The sequence below is a fragment of the Fistularia commersonii genome, chromosome 23, assembly GCF_037954325.1.
Source record: "Fistularia commersonii isolate RoL2024-O1a breed Wild chromosome 23, RoL_Fcom_v1.0, whole genome shotgun sequence".
NCBI classification, from domain to species: domain Eukaryota; kingdom Metazoa; phylum Chordata; class Actinopteri; order Syngnathiformes; family Fistulariidae; genus Fistularia; species Fistularia commersonii.
Genome location: NC_141306.1, coordinates 2,616,134 through 2,637,949, shown reverse-complemented (window position 1 = coordinate 2,637,949; position 21,816 = coordinate 2,616,134). Strand labels below are relative to the sequence as shown.

The 21,816-nt window shown below is 42.3% G+C and overlaps 2 protein-coding genes across 3 annotated transcripts in view; one reads left to right on the top strand and one right to left on the bottom strand.

Moving 5' to 3' along the window:
* Positions 1-21,816, top strand: part of mbd2 (methyl-CpG binding domain protein 2) — a 95,845-nt gene that overhangs the window by 38,697 nt on the left and 35,332 nt on the right. The window contains exon 7 of one of the 2 annotated variants that reach the window (XM_086170168.1): positions 136-702. The exons of the other annotated variant lie outside the window; for it this stretch is intronic. The gene's annotated coding sequence lies outside the window, so the exon portion shown is untranslated. Of the gene's footprint in view, positions 1-135; positions 703-21,816 lie in introns of those variants that run through there. 2 annotated transcript variants of the gene reach the window in all.
* LOC147220617 (lysozyme C-1-like) lies at positions 14,890-16,739 on the bottom strand. Its single transcript, XM_086170226.1, has 4 exons — positions 16,580-16,739; positions 15,754-15,912; positions 15,168-15,243; positions 14,890-15,087 (listed from the first exon to the last, which is right to left on the bottom strand). The coding sequence occupies exons 1-4, from the start codon at positions 16,698-16,700 to the stop codon at positions 15,021-15,023; spliced, it is 423 nt and encodes a 140-aa protein (XP_086026352.1). The 5' UTR covers positions 16,701-16,739; the 3' UTR covers positions 14,890-15,020.

Below are 21,816 nucleotides of genomic sequence, written 5' to 3'. Positions count from 1 at the left end.
ATCATCCATCCATCGAAGGTCTTGCGTGTGTTTGGACCGTGTGAGGAACCCGGAGAACCCGGAAGAACCGCCGCCGTCGGACGCCAAAACTCACCTCCCATTTTTTTTTTTTTCTGTCCTTTCTTTCCTTTCTAGAATCCCTGCGCTCGCCAGCCTCAGGTTTAAACTCATCTTCATCTTAACGAAACCAAAAAACAAAACAAAAAAAAAAACAAAAACCCGAAAACCCCCAGAAGGAAACCCCGGGATGCATCGACTTACGGAAACATCGGACTTTTTGCGAGCGGCGGACACAAGTGTGTGTTCGGGGGGGGGGGGGGGACATCACCAGCGACGGCAGCTGCTCCGGATCAGCACACACACACACACACACACACACATGGAACAGCAGCAATAAAATGTCTACCAACTCGAAGCCTTCAATCCTCTCAGCGACGTTATCGGCGGGATCTTGTGTGAAACTTTCAAATATAAACATCGCTCGTCGTCATTTTCTTTTTTTTTTTTTAATGCAAAAGTGAAATATACCCGAAGAGCAGCGTATCATTAAATCCAAAGTCAGGTTGCAAACTGCTGGACGGCTTTTGCTAACTCTACTAACTCTTCCCGTGCTCTTTGGCAACCGTGGTTGTGTGAGGTGTCGGAAGTGTCAGTGTGGGGAAAAAAAAAAAATAAACAAACAAAAAAAAAAAACAAAAAAAACACGAAAACAAACAAACAATATTCAGGGTTTTTAAGTGAAATAGTGAGAATGAAACTATTAATATGAACGAGAGAAGTTGCTTATTTAAGACAAATTTTATACCTTGTGAGCATGTGTGTACATTATTGGACTGGAGTAAATAAATAATTATATTCACTACCAAGTCGATGCCGTTGTCTTTTATTTATTCTTCCGTGAGTCTTTCAAAAAGCTGCGATGTTTAACAAACTTATAGGATTGATAATGTTCATCTGAGGAGCGAGAGACCTTAGTCTGCATCTCTGAATCCCCAATTTCAGGATTTTGTCCCATGAGTTGAAAAAAATTCCGCGTGCTTCGCCTAGAATTTGTGCTTCTGTTCGCCGTCGATGAATTGCGTCCTCATCGTATACTTCTAATTTTTTTCCCCTGCGTTGCAAAAAGTGTCGTTTCCAAATCCCTTCCATTCAGGAGCATTTAAAAAAAAATGAAAAGATCTCAGTAATTGTCTCCCGTGTTTCCTGGCAAAGCCTCTCTGCCGTCATTGTTCTCCAAACTACCGGCCTTTGCTGGATCTTGCTGTTTTACCAAATTCATTCATTCATTGTCCATAACCGCTTATCCTGCATTCGGGGTCGTGCCGTGGCTGGATCCGATCCCGGCTGATTTTGGCGAGAGGAGACGTCAACAGATATATAAAGAGCTATTCGGCTTAGCGTTAGCAAATCATGTAGATTCACCCTGTCATTCACATGGTACGGGGACGTACAACCATTCACCATGTCATTAGCTAGTCATGTGGAGATAACAATTCATCCTGTCATTATCAAGATAAGTAGAAACACCAATTCACCCTTGCATTAGCAATTCATGTCAAGATAAACAAATATTCACCCTCGCATTCACACGTATCGGAGACGTACAACCATTCATCCTGTCATTAGCAAGTCATGTAGCAACAACATTCACCCTTTCATCAGACATAAACAAACATAAACCATTCACCCTCGCTTCAGCAAGACATGTCAAGATAAACGTTCATCCTGTCATTAGCAAGTTGACAAGAATTCACCCTCTTATTAGCCTATAATGTCAAGATAAACTATCACCCTGTCATTCGCAAGGCATGTCGAGATTAACAACAATTCAACCCGTCATTCACATGTAACAGACATAAAACTATTAACCATCACATTAGCAAGTCATGTAGAAATAAACAAACATTCGTGCTGCCATTAGCAAGTCATGTAGAAACATCGATGCACTTGCATTAGCAATTCGTGTCAAGATAAACAACGATTCACCCTGTCATTAGCAAGTCATGTAGAAATAAACAACAAATCTCCTTCGCACTAGCAAGTCATGTAGAGATAAACATTCATGCTGCCATTAGCAAGTCATGTAGAAACATTAATTTATCCTTGCATTAGGCATTCATGTCAAGATAAACAAATATTCACCCTCAAATTCACATGTAACAAACATAAACCATTCACCCTCGCATCAGCAAGTCATGTCAAGATAAATAGACATTTACCCTGTCATTAGCAAGTCGTGGTGAGACAAGAATTCACCCTCTTATAAGTAAATAATGTCAAGATAAAAAATCACCCTGTCATTTGCAAGTCATGTAGAGATTAGCAATTCACATGTAACAGACATACAACCATTCACTCTGTCATTAGTAAGTCATGTTGAGACAGCAATTCACCCTCTTATTAGCAATTTATATCAAGATAAACAAACATTTACCCTTGTATCAGCAAGTCATGTCAAGAGAAACAACCATTCGCCCCGTCATTAGCAAGTCACGTAGCGACAAACAATGCTCCGTGTCATTAGCAAGTCATGCCAACATAAACAAACATTCACCCTGTCATCAGCAAGTCATATAGACAATAATTCAACCCTTGCATTAGCAAGTCATGTAAACAAACATTCACCCTGTCATTAGCAAGTCATGTAGACAATATTCAACCCTTGCATTACCAAGTCATGTAAACAAACATTCACCCTGTCATCAGCAAGTCATATAGACAATAATTCACCCTTGCATTAGCAAGTTATGTCAACGTAAACAAACATTCCCCCTCAAATTAGCAAGTCACTTAGAGATAAACAACAATTCACCCTTTCATCTTACATGTAACATAGAGATGAACCATTCATCTTGTCATTCGCAAGTCATGTAGAGTCAACAATTCACCCTCTTACTAGCAATTTATATCAAGATAGACAAACAGTCACCCTTGTATCAGCAAGTCATGTCAAGAGAAACAACCATTCGCTCCGTCATTAGCAAGTCACGTAGCAACAAAGAACAATGCAACCTGTCATTAGCAAGTCATGTCAACATAAACAAACATTCACCCTGTCATTAGCAAGTCATTTAGGCAATAATTCACCCTCACATTAGCAAATCATGTCAACATAAACAAACAGTCACCCTGTCATTAGCAAGTCATGTAAACAAACATTCACCCTGTCATTAGCATGTCATATAGACAATAATCCACCCTTGCATTAGCAAGTCATGTAGAGATAAACAACAATTCACCCTTTCATCTAACACGTAACAGAGAGATGATCCATTCACCCTGTCATTCCCAAGTCATGTAGAGACAAGAATTCACCCTCTTACTAGCAATTTATATCAAGGTAAACAAACATCCATCCTCACATTAGCAAGTCATAAGGAGACATACAACCATTCCCACTCATTCACCTGTAACATGCGATAAACAGCCATTCGCCCTCTCCTTCCCATCTCTGCATGTGTTTCCCCTGCGGAAGGAAGCCTTCAGTCCGAACAGCCGACCGTTATTACACTTACCTGTTGAAAATCCCGTCCTCAGTGTTGGTCCACCTTATTAAAAGCCTTAGAATTGCCTTCAAATCTGTCCGGGCGTGTTGTCTCCCTCAGTGGATGTTCATTTCCAAGTATAATAAGTGGGAAAAAAAGAAAAAAAAGTCTTCGCCGTCATAATGTGAAAGTCCAGGGCGAGAAATCAATGATTTAGTTTGTGTTTTTGGAGGGAAAATTACCAGGAAAATGAGGCGTCGCTGTTAAACGATAAACGATAGTGAGCGTTTTCCCGGGCTTTATCTGGAAACCCGCAGCTAACCTGCCGTCGTCCACGTCTGAACGTCTGCTCGGGAACGGATTTAAAATCCACGCTTGGAAAAAAAAAACAACCTTGGAGCTTTAAAAACAACTTTTTTCTCCACTACACGGGACTTCGGTACACACTATTATCCTTGTTTTTTTTTTTTCAGTAATGTTTTGCTGGAAGACTCAAGTACTTTCAGTAACTTTTGACGCGTTGACATCGGAAAACGCAAGAAGGCTTTCTGGCGGAAAGTGCGTCGTTCGAGGGGCGAACCTGCGAAACCGTCTATCGGTCGTATCGAACCGTCCAATAAACAACTGTAAACATAAACAAACAATAAAGATGTGGGCGACGTTAACAGTCACGTGACAAATTGGTAGGATTTCATCATCTATACTGCTTAGCCTGTACTGAGGGTTGTAGCGCTAATGGAGTTTATGCTAGCTGTTTTTGGAGTTTCTCAGGAGGCTAATAAAGCTAACTCTGCGCAGAAAAGTTGGAATTCAACTCACGAACAGCTGCAGAAACAGAAATACGACGGTTTACGATGTCCTCGACCAATGGCGTTGCGCGGTTATCTGCCATATTCCTTAAATTTATCTAGATTTTTGCAAGATTCAAATGTGTCGATCGTGATGCCGCAAATTTCACGCCGGCTTTTTTTTTTCAGTATTTTTAAATTTTTTTTGGAAACTTCATTCTGGCTCCCAAGCATGTATTTTTTTTTTATTTTTACTGTCGGATTTTTTTTTTTTTTTTTTTTTAATTATTCTTATTTTATTCCATTTATATCCCGGATTATGATCTTACTGCTGCGTTAGCGTCAGTGAGTGACATCAGTACTTATGCGTAGAACGTAATATATTCAAGTCTGAATATTTCCAATGTGTGATATTATCCTCGGATCGGAACTCTGTTCTCAGGCTTTTTAAAAATTCAACTCCCCCGGTCTTCATCTCCATTTTTCTCAGATACGTCCCACGAAAGGCCACGGCATAAAAGACCAGAGGCGTTGAGTGATGAGACGGCTGAGGGCTGCTGCGCTCAGAAGTCAGAAGATCACATTGTAACGAAAATAACACCGATACGTAAAAATAACACCAATTACAGAAGGTGCGACAGTCGGTGCCGCTTAATTCTCCAGCGATGTGGACGTTGTGTCTTGGCGAAATGAAAGTGAAACTAAATTTGCATTATGAGAAGTGTATTGAGAGTATATAGATATATATTTATGATAATAATAACAATAATACATTTTGTTTAAGGCGCCTTATGTGCCACTAACGGACACGGTTACGCATTTAGAAAAAAATACGGATTTCAAACAAAACAATGAAAATAAAAATGAAAGTGATAAAGTGGTAAAAAAAAAAGGAAAAATATATACAGGATTGTCTCTGAAAATTAGAATATTGTGATGAAGTTCTTTATCTTCTGTAATGCAATTAGAAAAACAAAAATGTCGTACATTCTGGATTCATTACAAATCAACTGAAATATTAAAAGCCTTATATTATTTTAATAAATCCTATCTCAAAATATTAGAATATCATGAAAAAGTATTTTTTGTTTTTTTAATTGCATTACAGTATAAAAAGAAGTTTATATATTATTATAAGAACTGTATATATTTATAATAATAATAACAATGATACATTTTGTTTAAGGTGCCTTATGTGCCACTAACGGACACCGTTACACATTTAGAAAAAAATACAGATTTCAAACAAAACAATGAAAATAAAAATGAAAGTGACAAAGTGGTAGAAAAAAATGTATATATGTACAGGACTTTCTCTGAAAATTATAATATTGTGATGAGGTTTTTTATCTTCTGTAATGCAATTACAAAAATAAAAACGTCATACATTCTGGATTCATTACAAATCAACTGAAATATTGCGAGCCTTTTATTATTTTAATATTGCTGATTATGGCTTACATCTTAAGAAAACTCAAAAATCCTATCTCAAAATAATAGAATAACATGAAAAAGTACTTTTTGTTTTTTTAACTGCATTACAGAAGATAAAGAACTTTATCACAATATTCTAATTTTCTGAGACAATCCTATATATATATATTTATAATAATAATAACAATAATACAGTTTGTTTAAGGTGCCACTAACGGACACTGTCACACATTAAGAAAAAAATTCAGATTCAAACAATGAAAATAAAAATGAAAGTGACAAAGTGGTAAAAAAAAAGAAAAAAATATATAATATATCGAGGTTGATCAAAAAATCAAAAAAATTTTAACATAGCTGTGCGATCACTTTGTGGGAAACAAAATATTTGTTTATTGTTCATCCCTCCCCCGATTATTTTCACATCAATATTTTTCAATACATTATCAATAATATGTACAAGTAAAGGAGCTCTTCACTGCAATGGAAGCAGGATTTTTTTTTCTCCATTTCCGTATTCACTTTCCCACATCTATCTTTTAATCCATCAATGAAAGGTTCGATTTAGTTCGCTTTAGTTGCCATTGTTTGCTTCTCCCATTCAAGCCTCCACGCCAAAAATAACAGTTTCTCAACTGCGAAGCGACGTTTTGGGAAGGTTTGATTGTCCTGCAGAGAGATTTCTGAATCCTAAGTAAATCGTCCAGAGCTTTTTAAGATCTTCTGAACAAATGTCAGCGTTTTAGGAGAGATTTACCAAAAAAAAAAAAAAAAAGAAAGAAATGAAAAAATAGAAGAATAAAAGCGCATCAGGTGCTGGAGCGCGGGGTCGCCACCGAACAAGAAATGCTTCGGAATCCAAGTTGGCAGGATAAGAAATATAAATTAAAAAAAGATGAAGCCTTTAGATCTGCGTAGATCCCTCTGGATCAGATGTTTGGTACCATCTGGAATTTTAGCTCAAGGTTGTAAGTAATTGCTCGGCGGTTTGCTCGTCTCCATGTTTATCACCCTGATGGACGAAGCTGGAGTGTGTCTGCGGTCGGGGGGGGGGTCAAAGGTCAAACTCATCTGCGGCGTCGTTGTTCTCGACCGGGCTAACGCTAGCGAGCCGCGGCCGGGAATAAACGAGCGCCGAAAAAACGCCCTCCGTCGAAAAAGGATAAATGTTCTTTGCGCGTCATTTAAAAAAAAAAAAAATTACCGATTCCTAGTCGCGTTAATCATCTGTCGCCATGACAACAGCCGGATAGAGGAAAGCGGTGATCTCCTGCATGCGTTCATGTTTGTTGACGGCGGATTTTCTGTATCGCACCAGGAGATCCGGTGCCTCCTCAACATTTCCCTTTTCCATTCGGATACAGAATCCAGCTGTCAAATAATAAATGGCTCTATTAACGTCCGGCTGTGGAATTCTGCAAGGGCTCGTGCTTGTCGCTCTCAAATATTAAAACGGTGTGATTTGTTTCCGGGCAGTACATCTTGAGGACTTTTACGATTTGAGCGCAACCCTACGTGGACCTCCGCCCACCACTGAAGGCCGGCGCTGGAGGGCGCAGGAAAGAGGCGAGCTGGATGTTTATTGAAAACCATGAATTGGGAGATCATCGAAACGAAGATTTGCATCCGGGTCGCGCTCCGTCCAGACACGTGTTGTCGACGAAGGGTTTCACGTAGGCTACATGGGGGTGGAGATGGAGGAGGTGGAGGATTTGTAGTCCAGAGCGGTGGAGAAATGTGTGCAAGCAGGTTGGAATGAGTGGAGAAAAAAAGTGTCACAGGTGATAAAAGATGTCGTCCGGTTTGGAGACGCTGAGGAGAAGAGGCTGAGGAGGATGGAGAGAATCGGGAATGAGTCCGTCCTCTCGACCTCCAATTCCGGCATCCGTCTACCAGTATCTTCGCTCTCCCTCCTCTGTCCATGACCCAACCATCTCAATCTGGCTTCTCTAACCTTCTCTCCAAAACATCTGACATGATGGACTCACTCCCAAAGAGAACCTCGGTATCTTCATCTCTGCGACTTCCAGCTCTGCCTCCTGTCTTTTGGTCATTGTAACTGTTTCTAGGTCCAAACATCATCGCTGGTCTCACCGCTGTCTTGTCCACCTTTCCTTTCATTCTGGATGATGGTCTTCTATCTTTTCGTACCTCCGACACTTTTCTCCACCCATTCCAACCTGCTCGAACCCGTCTCTTCACCTCTTTTCCACACTCTGTTGCTCAGGACTGTTGACCCTAAGTACTTGAACTCCTCCAACATCTTGATCTCCACTCCTTGTAGCCTCAACGTTCCACCTCACCTCATCTGTCAGCCTGTCCATCACCACTGCAAACAAGAAGGGGCTCAGCTGATCCCTGATGGAGTCCCACCTCCACCTTGAGCTTCTCTTTTACGCCTGCAGCACACCTCACCACTATCTCACAGCAAGCATACATGTCCTGCACCAGTCTAACATACTTCTCTGTGAGATGATTTTATAAATATATATGTGCAATAAAAGAGTATCAGTAGAGAAGCCATGTTTTCTGGTTTGGAGACACGTCGGAGAAGATGTGGAGGCTCTCTTTGGGAGTGAGGACGACGGAGAAGATCAGGAACGAGTCCATCAGAGGGCAGCACATGTTAGATTCTGGAGACTGAGATGGTTCGAACTTGGACAGAGGAGGGATGGTGAAGATCTGGGTACAAGGATGCAGACCTGGGAGGTCTAGAAGACCAGAAGAACCCCATGTGAACGCATGTATGAGGTCCTGGGTTCGATCCCCCGGCGTCTCCGCTGTAAGTCGCTTTGGACAAAAGCGTCTGCCTAATAACTGTATTAAATTCTTTTCATAGAGCAGATTTATGGATGGAGAGGATGAAGATGCGAAATTGGTCGGTCTGAGAGAAGAGGTGAGGGTTAGATGGAGGGAGATGATGGTCGTGGCGACGCCAGGAGGGAGCAACCCAAAGGAGAAGAAAAAGAAGTTTCCCGGCTTTAGTTGTCTTGACTACCTGTAGTATTTGATTGTGTAGGGTTCCCTTAAGATACTAAATTTAATTTGTTCCAGAAGTGGGTTCATATTTTTTTATTTTTTTGCGTCTTAAATGAATACAACATACAGAGCACGGTTTCCGTTTGGTTCAAGATGGAATTTCATGTTTAATTTCCCTAGAAAGCATCGTCTTTCTGGGTTGCTTTGTTTGAACCCATGATGACTTTAAAAAAAAAAAAACTACACAAAATACGACACGAGATGTTCCTACTGTACAAACTACGATGCTGGAAGCTGCAAGGCGTTCTTCAAGGTAAGAGCGACGCCAATCGGGAAGATGCAAATTTTAAATTTTGATTTTCTCGCCCTCGAATTCGTATCGTGAAATTTGGATTTCAAGTATAAAATTCACTGAAATTTTGCTTGGTAGCCTAAAGAAATTGTACAAGGCGCCACTGTACAAATCCTGCAAATGCTACTTGTTGTTGTGTCTATATTTCTGCTAATATGGAGCTCTTATGTAACACAGTAAATGAGCAGAATTCCCCGACTTGCAGAAAACAGCTACAAACACGTCTGACTGCGGTTTCGCTTGATTTATTCACCACCAAAATCACATCCATGATCCACAATGGGCCTGCGATGTTTGCGTGCCTGCCTGACAGCTGGGAGGGCGCGTCTCTGAAAACGCCGCTCCGGATAAAGCTTTATTGCGTAGATCTCGTCCGTGACAATGAATTTAACTGCTTTTTTTTTTTTTTTCTGGGTATTTCTTTGAGTTATTCGCCATGCGTTCATCCGGGCACGGCCGAAGCAGCCCGTCATGCTAGCTAGCTGTGCTTCGCCTTCGGGTACATTTCAACGCCTGCGGTTTGTGTGGTCTAAACCGCCGAAGAAGTTGCCGCTGTTTTGTATCCTTCCTTTTGACCGGGTCGCTTTCACGAAGACCGTATCTGTAAAAAGACGATACCGCTCTGTTCACAGGTCTTAAATCTTGCGAGTTTTGGCAGGCAGCAGGATTTCTGGCCTTTCCTGGACGCGGTCCAAAGGAGAATGGACACGAGTTTATGACTTTGGTCCACATGCTCAGCAAAGCAGTGCCTTTTTTTTTTTTTTTTACAAATAACCCGATGTCAAAGTGAAAAAAAAAGGAAGTGTTGTTGTTCCTTGTGGGTCAGATTAAGGTGTTCCTTCCACAAACTGTGCCAGGAATAGTTTCTGTAACCGCCTCTGAAAGGTGGCCGTGATTTAGAACCATCTAGGACTGCAGTTTTCTTAAGCAAAGCGAGTCCTCGTCATCCCGGACCGTTTACCCGAGACACTTAAACTCCCCGCCTTCTTTATCTGCAGTCCCTGTAGCCTCACCCTTCCCTCTCTTTCACCCACGTAGTCTGTCTTTTTGCGGCTAACCTTCCTCCCTCTCCTCTCCGGGGCTTACCTCCACCTCTCGAGATGTTCCTCAACCTTCTCCCCGCTGATCGCAGCATCATCTGCAAACACCGTAATCCCCGGCGATTCCTGTCAGCCTTTCCGGCACTGCGGCAAACAAGAGACGATCCCTGATGCACTTGGTTAACTAAGTTAAAAGTAGCCTTGTTTTGTTGATACCTAATGATCGTAGTATTCCGTTAAACCCTTCTTCAATGCTCTTTTACCTGTTGCTACTAAACCGACTCTGTATTCAATCCGGATGCAGTTCTTGCCGCTCAGAGGTGTCAGAGGTCACCGATAAGTGGGTCCCAGAGGCACCGCAGTGTCTGGAAGCGAGGGGGTGGATGTCAGGGTGACGGGTAGGTCAGAGGGATGTCATTGGTCCCTGAGGTGTCGTCAATCCACAGGATTCGGGAAGCTGCGGGGATTTGGTTTTTTCTTTCTGCAACAAAACTACAAGTCTTGCCCCTCAAAATTTTGCCCTTGCTTTGAAAAACAGCTCACCGGACGCCAGGGGCTCTGGAGGCCGACTTACACCTGCAGCTCTCGGTGGAGACGGCGGCAAATTACCGCCGCGGTGTAAAAGACTCGTAATTACTATCAGCGTGTTAAAATGTAAAATGTTTCATATCATAAAGTATGGCGTGTTTTCGGCGTGACGGCTCATCATATTAAAAATGGATCACAGCGTGGCAAGAAGCTCCTCTTGTTGTGACAATTTAGATTGAGGTTATCCTCCCGTAGACTGAAAAGTTCCGCTTAATAAATCATGAAAACTTATACCGGTTTTGACAGGATAGATTTCCTATTATCCTCTCGCTCTCGCTGGATATTTATCAATCTTTTATGCAGTGAGAAGTTTAAAACTATTTCTATTTTTTGACATAATAATGACACTTTATGCCATTGCAAGTAAAAAAAGAATCATAATCTATTTATCGACATTACATAACAAGACATTCTCGGTCGTGAAACAGTTACATCACAGTGTAGGAAGGGTATTTTTCTTGTTGTTGCAAAATGTAAATATACGACACAGTGGGTTCTCCTGCTTGGCTCGCCGTCTGCCTGACACTCTTTGCACACGTGACAAACCTCACATGGGGAAATATTTACACCGTCAGTCGTTATCGAAGGGTTGGGGACGAGTGCTACCGGGTGCGCAAGAACAACACTTTTCTGTTCTTGGTCTTTCAGCTCATTGTCAGTTGCCGTCGAAGGGTTCGTGATGCTTATGAGCGAGTCGTCGCGGCCCATTTGGTCGAATGTGGTTGCCGTTTTACTGTTTGGGGAACAAAGGTAAGAAGTCTGGACGCTCAACTGAGTTGGAATCTGACTCACGGGTAATTGTGCGGAAAACGAAAGAAGTATGCTTGTTGACTCGGGCACGGTTTGGGTCGCTGACCTCTTCTGGGGGAGTTGCAGGGTTCCGAGTCCCTTCCAGTCCGACAAAGATGGCTCCCTTGACTCGTCCCTCAAACTACCCGTCTTCTCCGACCACAGTATCTTTGAAAGGGTGGTCCTGAAGGTACGAGTGGACCAAAGATGTAGCCCCAAATCAGGGGTGTCAGACTCATTTTCACCGAGGGCCACATCAGCATTACGGTTGCCCTCAAAGGGCCTCATGAAAAAGCAACACTATAAACGTAACTGAATGTAATGTAAAATAAATGTAACTATTCCTACATGCTAAAAAAATATGAATTTACAACTCATTCAAATCAAAAATGTGAGAATAGAATCGATGCAAATGCATATGTGCCGTATTTTTCGCACTTAGAAATTCAGTCCTCGGTTGAATACGGGTTGCAACGTCAGACAACGTTGGAAAACTAATTATAAAGTGCTGAAAAACAATGTTGTTCCTAACTTCCATGATGGGTGTCAACGATTAACCAATCAGAGAACAGCGACACTTGCGACACTTTTTGGAATAGTGGTACGCACTGTGCTTTACATTTGTGTGTGTGAGGACCTCCAGAAATGGCACCTCTTAAGGGACATTTTTACGAAGCGGAATTTAAACTCAAGGCTGTTGAGACGCATTTTGTAATAAATGTCCAAAATGTAAAAACTTTTTCATTCCATTTTGTAATAAAGCCGCATTTTGTAATAAACTGCCGCATTTTGTAATAAACCGCCCCAACGCATTTTGTAATAAAGTTTGCCGCATTATGTAATAAGTTATTACATTTTGAGAAGATTATTACAAAATGCACTTGCAACTTTTTTATTCTCTAGGAAATGTAATAACATGGAATTTATAGAATATTCTCTGTTAATGCAACCTTTGAATAGTGTACTGATAGTAATTGCTAAGTACTGCTACTAGGCTAATACAGTGATACTAATAATAGGCCTAGCTTTTACAAATACTTTAAAGTAAAATAAAATACAATTAACAAACTTATGCGTTAGAATTGTTATTACATAATGCACCATGTTATTACATTTCCTGGAAAATAAAAAAGTTGCAAGTGCATTTTTACAATAATCTTCTCAATATGTAATAACTTATTACATAATGCGGCAAAATTTATTACAAAATACGTTGGGGCAGTTTATTACAAAATGCGGCTTTATTACAAAATGCGGCTTTATTACAAAATGAAATGAAAAAGTTATTACATTTTGGACGTTTATTACAAAATGCACTGTTATTACAAAATGCGGCTCAACAAGGCTATTAGTCGCGCTAAAAGAGTAGCTGTGAAAGAATTCAACATTAATGAATCGATGGTACGGAAGCAAGCAGGTGAACTGCGCCAAGTAAAGACGACCAAACCGTTTCCGAAGGAGCAAAGCGAGATGAATGACATGAATAAAATTCGACTATGTGGTGCACCTTCTTGGACAATTTGCTGTTTTTCTAGAAGGCTAACTTTAGCATACTTAGCTCCGCGTTTGGTGTCAAAATTGACGTAGATTGTACTCTTTGACAACCGACGCTGCCTCGTCACACGAAAGACATACCGTTTTTTTTTTCTCCTTGAAGCACAAAGAAGTATTCGCCTTCCCATCTTTATCGAAAACGCCCTTTATCCGCATCGACTTTTCTCTCCCTGGACATTCCACTTGTTGACAACGGCGTCGATGTAGATACGCTGCGATCTGACGCCGTCACTTCGCCGGGTAACATGATCGCCATGAATTCTGGGAAATGTAGTTTATGGCCGATGCACGCGTTTGACTTCGGACCTTTTAAGATGTTCTCGCGGGCCTTGAGTTTGACACATACCCGAGATTAGCCTTAGCCTTCTCTTGGCCTTGCCGGTTCCTCACCGCTAGGAAGAGCGAGGCTACGTCAAGGGACGCCGCGTGGGACCGCCTAGCAACGGAGGCGAATTTGTCACGACGTATTTGGAGATGTTGTCGGTGACGGACAAGGAGGGCGCCCTCCTCGTGAACATCTGGTAGTCAGCAATCTGGCGACGGCAATACAAGGCTTTTCTTGGAAACATCTTCTAGGACAGGAAGCAGTTTTGATGCTAACGCTAAATGCGTTGGGATTGGGTTTGATGCGTGGAGCTTGACGGCCCCTTGTTAGTGCACATCTTTCAATATGTCACGTAATAAAAAAAAAAAACATCTCGTCATAACGTGTTTCTCTACGTTACACGTGAGCAACATGTTCAAATCATGCGCTAATTCGAGATTCACGTGTTTTTATCCCACTAATTTTCAGTAGCTCGCTCCTCTGAGTTTTGTGTATTTTGTCATTTGGCACAAACTGACCTCAGTCCAGATGTTAAAACTCTCAGCGCGTGACTGTACGTGTGTGTGGTATTATTGTGCACACGTGTGTGTGTGTGTGTGTGTGTGTAAGACAGAATAAGATGAAGCAGCGTGCCAGCTCCGCTCTCATTTGCATCTGCTAATGGCTCTATGATGCCAGCTTCAGATCAGTGCAACTACACATTTATATTCCGGCCTCATTGCCAGATTTCTGTTTCCATTGTGTTACAGCAGCTGTGTTCGTGCTCGGCATCGGAAAACATCTGCCGGGACTAAAACCGGAGGTGTGACGCCGGCCATGATAAACCTTCTATACTTACACTCCGGCAGAACAGCCACAAGCATGTCGCTCCTTAATGTGGAGCTCTAGCATCCCGCGGTTTAATAAGGTTCTGCTGTGCAAAATCGTGCGTAATAATGTAATATTCCAAAACGAATTTCCGTTAGCATCGGACTGTCGATAACCCGAGGTACTTAGGGAGCGTTTGGCGTTAAAACACTCGGCGGCGTTCGAATCCGACGCGTCTGCTTCACGTTTCCGACGCGTCGAGTCATAAATGGATTTTATATTCTTCCTTTTAACAACCCGGTAAAAGTCCTTCATAGAGATTCAGAGTCCTGTCATCGTTAGCGTTGCTAACACGGCTACGTTGAGAAAGCGAAGCGATCTGATTTGCGATTTGAAAGAGCGTCCGCCGAGATTCACGGTCATACTCGGGTCGCGGACGATTCCCGTCGGACCTCGGCGGCGGCGGTTCGATGGTTTTAAAAGGAGCGGCATTCACTCCGTCGCTAAGTTAGTTAGCGGCTAGTTAAGTGATAGAGCACCAAATAAAAAACGCCCCCAACCTCCTTCACCGCTGCCGGCGTCCTCGCTCAATCTCCGATGTAAATACACTTCATAAAACCAGTTTAACATTCTCTTTTATTATCTTTTATAGGTTATTTGTTATTTATCACGTACTCTTAAGTCAAGGTATTACTGTACTTGATTGCAAAGTGATGTCCCTGCTTTTAATGAAATCACAGAGAAGATAAAATGATGTTTCTTATTTTTTATTGTGAATATGTTGCATGATATAGTGGTTAGTCCGAACCATGCAAAAAAAAAGCTACAGCAAAAGTAAAAGTTTTCTGCAGCGGAAAACGAGGGCGCCTCGTTTCTGGAGTCCTACAGGTTGCAATCGGCCAAGTAGTTCGTCAGGTCACGGTTCTCGCAGACTCTTGACCAGCCGCGCCTGAAACGAGAGCGAAAGCTCGTAGTTTCCTCCAGAGACACTTTTTAACGCTTCGTCCGTGAGTCGTTTCGACGTCTTACCAGGACCTGATGCCTTGATGGCTCCGGACGACTTGTTTGGCGCATGCGATGGACGCGTTGATGTCGGTCAACAGCACTGCAAAAAGCAAAAAAAGACAAAGACGTTAAGCTAATCTGCATCTGAAGCTAGCAAAACTTCGACTGCTGTTTTAAGTCCGTAGCAAAGTAGCGTGTACGTTTCGTATTCGTAATATCTTTTTAGGAATTATACGAGCGGTATGCTGAAGCTGAAGATCAGCGCGCTCGTAACCATGGTGATTGAAGGCGTTAGTTAAGAAAGTTGGCCAATTTACAAGGTAAAGTGTACTGTGATTTGTTGTGTTTATATTCTGGGCTTTACATAAGATCCAATTTGGTCTTATTTGGCGATCGGTCTCGGGTTTCCTCCGGGATTCACCGGATTCCTCCAAAAACATGTGGTGGCTTCAGCGGTGACCCTGATTTAACTAGTCGTGTGAATGAATGAGTGAACGGTTATATGTGATGGACCGACGACGGGTCCAAGGTGAACGTCGCCAGCTGGGATAGGCTCCAGGACAAGAAGGAACGCAAATATGAAAGCTTCAGAAGGAGGTTGGTTACTGACCATTGCAGTCCACGTTGCAGATGTTGTGCGATCCAGAGGTCTTGCCGTCATCGCACCAATAGTAGCTGTTGATCTGGAAGAGGCCGTAGTCGGAGGATGTTGGGTTGCTACCGATCGCTCCTGGATCGAAGGACGACTCGCCTTCCACCGTACAGACCCCTGCAGAGGCAAACAACAGACCCAGCGGGTCAACGGCTCCCGACGCAAATATATAATCCCCGAACTTCTTTACGATGCAGTGAAATTAGAGAAGACGGAAATAATTGGATGGCGTGGTTGAAGAGAGAACACCTGCACTACGATGCTGATCTCAGTTCCCTGGATGGCTAAACGGGAGTGGCCTCACTGCGCTCCTGGCCTGGTCCTTCTATCCTCTTCCCCTTGCAGGGCTCCCATCTGCCCCCACATCAGTCCCGGTGTATCCAAACTCCCTCCTTCCTAGAGGTCGGGGCCAGATCGGGGTCTACCGAGTTCCTCTTGAGGAAGACCTTCACTGCCCGCCCGTCCCTTGTATGACTACCCACACAATGCTTTTGACGCTTGACCTGGTTTACGGAAGAAGATCCTGAACCTCTTGCGGTTCGTGCTACTTTGTGGAGATCTTACCAAACCCTAACCCTTCTCGTGCCACTCCCTTCTCCCTGCAATCCGGCAGATCTGCATCGTGGACCCAATGACTAGACATGAGACTCCTCTAGATTTAGAGAAACCTGCGTACAGAGAGACTTTACCTCCAGTTACGGAAACGCTGCATCGGCTATTGTGGTTTGCGCCACAATTAAATTGCTACGGTTTTCTATTTTGATGAGGAGAAAGCTCCACTTACAATCTGCCAGGCTGACTCCGGCAAAGCCATCCAATCCATTATTCTTGAAGACTCTGGCCCAATCACAGCGTGGACTGGCGCTGACCAAGGAAACCAGGAGCAGGAAGAGCAGGCACCTCATGATGGACACTTGGAGGAAGTTGTAGCAACAGCGACTGAGGAGTTGTTCTTATATAGCATAAGAGGAGGACTCGAACTATGACAGGCGGCTCAGCCAAAACAAACTGTTTGTCTAACAGATTGGACCCCGAGATCATAGTCTGCCTTTCCACATCCTGTACTTTCCATATTTTGCAACAGTTTGTGTTTGGGGAGGTATTACTTTACCTTGAGGGTATTGGTTCATGTTCTCAACTCACGCTCGGCGCGAGAAGGTCCAGTTGGCCACCAGAGCTGAACAGGAACCTCTTTAGCGGGAGTTTCAGTCGCGCAGAATTATCAATTATCTGAATGACATGAAATATACGGTGACATCCTGCCATTTTCTTCGGCTGAGCCGGTAGCCGGACGAGCCGGGGGCGAAGAGACAAGCCCCTCCTCTGAGGAACGGTGCGTCCTTTCAAGGGTGGTGAAGCAGCAGAGGTGTCAGGCCGGTCCTGATGAGCAGCGGGACGACATTTGTGTGCATTCGCTTCGTAGAAAACAACGGGATCTTGTTGGTATCCGCTGGGGCCGATCTGCAATTTCAGAAGGACCACGAGTAGATAATTGGGAGGTAGGTAGATAAGTAGGGAGGTGGTAGCAGTCATGCATTGTCAGGGCCTGCAAAGCCTACTCTGCTGGCCTAAAAAATGATGCACTTCTTAAGTAGCTCAAAATGGTTTTGCCTGGCTGGGCTGCTTCCACACATGCATTCTCATATTAAAGCATCACATTTCAATCATTTGGCCAACGCTTTTATCCAAAAGTGGACTTGCAGTGGAGATGCAACCCAGGACCTCATACGGGACATGCAAAGCATGCGCTCTACAAGCTCTACAACAAGGCAGGGTCAAAATAAAAGAAATCTGCCTCGAGGCCTGCAGGATCAGATTCACAGGCACGCTGGCAAAAACACAAGTGTCGATGAAACTGTTGCTTCAACCAATCAGATTTTGTGTTGCGACACCAAGGCCTTCTCGGGTACGGCAATATTAGTCGGCTTGTCACACAGCCTTTGATTGGAGTGTACTAGCCATAGTTATGTTATATGATAGATAATTTGTCAACCCACGATGGCTGAAGGAAGACAGACTTTTCAAGAAAAGCTGGGCATTGTTAAGAAAGGTCGGGCAATGCTAAAGTTAGCAGGACTGTTACAGCGAGGAAAAGGATTTGTCCGTCACTTTCAGTCTGCTCACTATGAGCGGTACCCCTGGCTCACCGGCTCCGAGGAACACTGCAAATTGTATCGCTGGGAGTGCTTGTTATTTGCCACTGATTGACATGGTGTTTTGGAGCCACACCGGGTTTGTACATTTGACTTGCCTAACCAAGGCAGTAACGAGACACCTGAGCAGTGTCGGACACTTAAAACTTTTACAGCGTGGGGCAGCTGTGCACAATTGACGAGAGAACATTTTCAGCCCTGAAACAAATTAAAACTTATGCCAGAAATACGACAGGGCAGGCTTGACTTTCAGCATTAACTTTGATGGCGGTAGAAAAGAACTTCTTGATGGAGCTGAAGCGCATTTATTTGTGCTTAAATATGAAGAATCATGAAGGTTGGATACCGACCGGCATGCTCAAACACTCAGAAGTCAGGAGAAGCGCTGCTGTTTTCTCTGCTTCTCATCCGTCTGCCTTAAATTCTATCTGGATGAATGACTTTGTTTAAGGAAGGCACAGCTCACCCTTGTCCAGCTCTGAAAATCCACTGTTGACTTTTGTTTTGTTTTTGGGAATCGATTACGTAAGCATGTTGTGTCACTCGGTGATAAGACGGAGCCAGCAAAACTCCCGAGATTACCACATAAAACACAGACTAAACCAGCTGGCTTATTTGTTGTGGTGAGTTAGCATTTATGTCTCACAGCAAGGAGCTCCCTGGCTCGATTCCCACATGGGGCCTTTCTTTCATGAACGCTTGTATGTCTTTATATATCCTGTGAACAAGGGAGTGGTTGCATGTCTTGAGGTGTGAATGAGAGGGTCAGAAGTTGTATGTCTCTCTATTAGTTGTGAATGAGAGGGTCAGAAGTTGTATGTCTCACTATTAAAGGGTCAAAAGTTGTATGTTTCACTATGAGGTGTGAATGAAAGGGTCAAAAGTTGTATGTCTCTCTTTGAGGTGTGAATGGGAGGGTCAGAAGTTGTATGCTTCACGATGAGTTGTGAATGAGAGGGTCAGAAGTTGTATGTCTCACTATTAAAGGGTCAAAAGTTGTATGTTGTCTCTATGAGGTGTGAATGAAAGGGTCAAAAGTTGTATGTCTCAATATGAGGTGTGAATGAGAAGGTCAGAAGTTGTATGTCTCATGATGAGGTGTGAATGAGAGGGTCAGAAGTTGTATGTTTCACTATCAGGTTTGAATGAGAGGGTCAAAAGTTGTATGTCTCTGAGTTGTGAGTGAGAGGGTCAGAAGTTGTATGTCTCAATATGAGGTGTAAATTAGAGGGTCAGAAGTTGTATGTCTCACTGTTAAAGGGTCAAAAGTTGTATGTTTCACTATGAGGTGTGAATGAAAGGGTCAAAAGTTGTATGTCTCTCTTTGAGGTGTGAATGGGAGGGTCAGAAGTTGTATGCTTCACGATGAGTTGTGAATGAGAGGGTCAGAAGTTGTATGTCTCACTATTAAAGGGTCAAAAGTTGTATGTTGTCTCTATGAGGTGTGAATGAAAGGGTCAAAAGTTGTATGTCTCAATATGAGGTGTGAATGAGAGGGTTAGAAGTTGAATGCTTCACGATGAGTTGTGAATGAGAGGCTCAGAAGTTGTATGTCTCATGATGAGGCGTGAATGAGAGGGTCAGAAGTTGTATGTTTCACTATCAGGTTTGAATGAGACGGTCAAAAGTTGTATGTCTCTGAGTTGTGAGTGAGAGGGTCAGAAGTTGTATGTCTCAATATGAGGTGTGAATTAGAGGGTCAGAAGTTGTATGTCTCACTATTAAAGGGTCAAAAGTTGTATGTTTCACTATGAGCTGTGAATGAGAGGGTCAGAAGTTGTATGTCTCAATATGGAACCCGGTAATTGACTGGTGACCCATCTTGGGTGAACAACAACCCTGTGTCCCCAAGTGCAGGATGAGCAGGAGAGGCAACAAATGAACAAATGAATGAATGAACACATAAAACACGGATGAATATGTGTTAAGCTTTCAGAGTGTCCAGAGGGCATCTAAAGGTTTAACGTTGTTCCTACAAATTCAGCAATTACTTTTTTTCTCCCTATTTATGAATATCAAACCATGCAGGTGTGGCACTTTGTCAGCTGTAAGTATATCTGACACATTAGCTGCATGAACTTTGCTCCGGATGCATTAATGGAAAGCTGATGGATCTCCATCAGTCTTAATAATTCATTGGAGGCCACATGAATAAATTCGCTATCGTTTATGTTTATTCTTGCTTGCTCTTCCGCACCTGAGGTTGGCGGACGTGTTGGAAAACCTTCTCAAAAGGATGCGTTACCCCGAGCGACACGGTGAAATACAACCCGACCTTCTGCGGACGTTGTTGAGCATTAATCCCCTCGAGGAACTCTGATGATTTTTTAAAATTTTCTCTCTTGACTATTTTTAATTTTTTTTCTTCTTTTATTAATGTACTTTTTTTTTTAAAACCTTTTCCAAAGTTTAGATGTCATTCAATTGAATGCAATTGAATCATCAGATATTCTAAATAATTTTATCAGGAATTTTTAATCATATCTTCGCACTTGCTTGTTGTTTTTTTATATAGTTATATACATAAACCAGTTCTACCAGTTCCACCAATCAAACACTTGCCCGAGTGCCTACGGAACCGTAAAAAGACCCCGCCTCGGATTCGGAGGTAAAAACGGGCTTGTTCTGGAACAGGTTCTGGACCAGGTGTAATGATCCCCGTAATTTTTGGGCGGCACTGATCTTGACTGCTGGTGTAGTTTTAAAGTTTTATTTGCAACCATCGAAAACAAAACGTAAAAGACGACAACCACCGTAAGAGCTTGTGCCCTATTACGGGTTCATATCAAAAGTAGAAAAATAAAACTTGGCGTAGAGGATGAGGTAACTTTTTCTAGTAAGCGCTCCCGCAATACAACCGTTTTTTCCGACGGAAGTAAGAAAATAAAATCCTCTTACCAAAATAGAATATCAAATTTGGAAAACACAATCAAACAATTTACCTAAAATAATAACACATTTCAGGTGGTTATTTAAGAGCCATTTGGAACTCGGTTTCCTCGGAAAAGAAAACACCGGGAGCCGCAATTACTTTTTGACGTCTAAAATAAAGGTACCGCTGTATATATTGCTTTTTATTACCTTTACACTTTGTATAAACAAATGTGTCGTGTGTTGCTTCTGAAAATCACAACGTATTACGGAGAAAATTAGGTTTTATTTATGTAATGAACTCATTTTGAGCTTTCAGAGCGTGTAGCGGAGCCTTGACCCGAATTTAAAAAAAAATCACTGTCAGTAAACAAAAAAAAAAAAAAATTTTGCAAAATATCTTCATAAATATTTATTTTACCTGGTTTATGGGACTTCTGCTCCTGAACTTCTGCACACGGCATCTGCAAATCGGGACTTTACCGGCCGGCGGGTATACCGGCTTCCGCGAGTGTGACGTTTATTTTGAGCGTTGAAAAATAATAAATATTATCTTATTTAATATTTCAAGATCACGATAATCTTCCAACTTAGAACTAAAAGTAAAAAAAAAGGAACTAACACAAATTAAATACACTTCAATTAAATATTTATCATTTATTTTCCCAAGCCGCTCGGAGCCGCAGTGTAAAGATGAAAGAGTTGCCGACTCCTGATCTCGGTGATGAGATGATGAAACCTACCTTTCCGCCCAAAGTCACTCCTTCCTGTAATGTATGTTGAGCTGCATTTTGTGATAACGGTGCATTTTGTAATAAACGTCGAAAATGTAAAAATTTTTTCATTTCATTTTGTAATAAAGCCGCATTTTGTAATAAACTGCTGCATTTTGTAATAAACTGCCCCAACGCATTTTGTAGTAAATGTTGCCGCATTATGTAATAAATTATTACATCTTGAGAAGATTATTACAAAATGCACTTGCAACTTATTTATT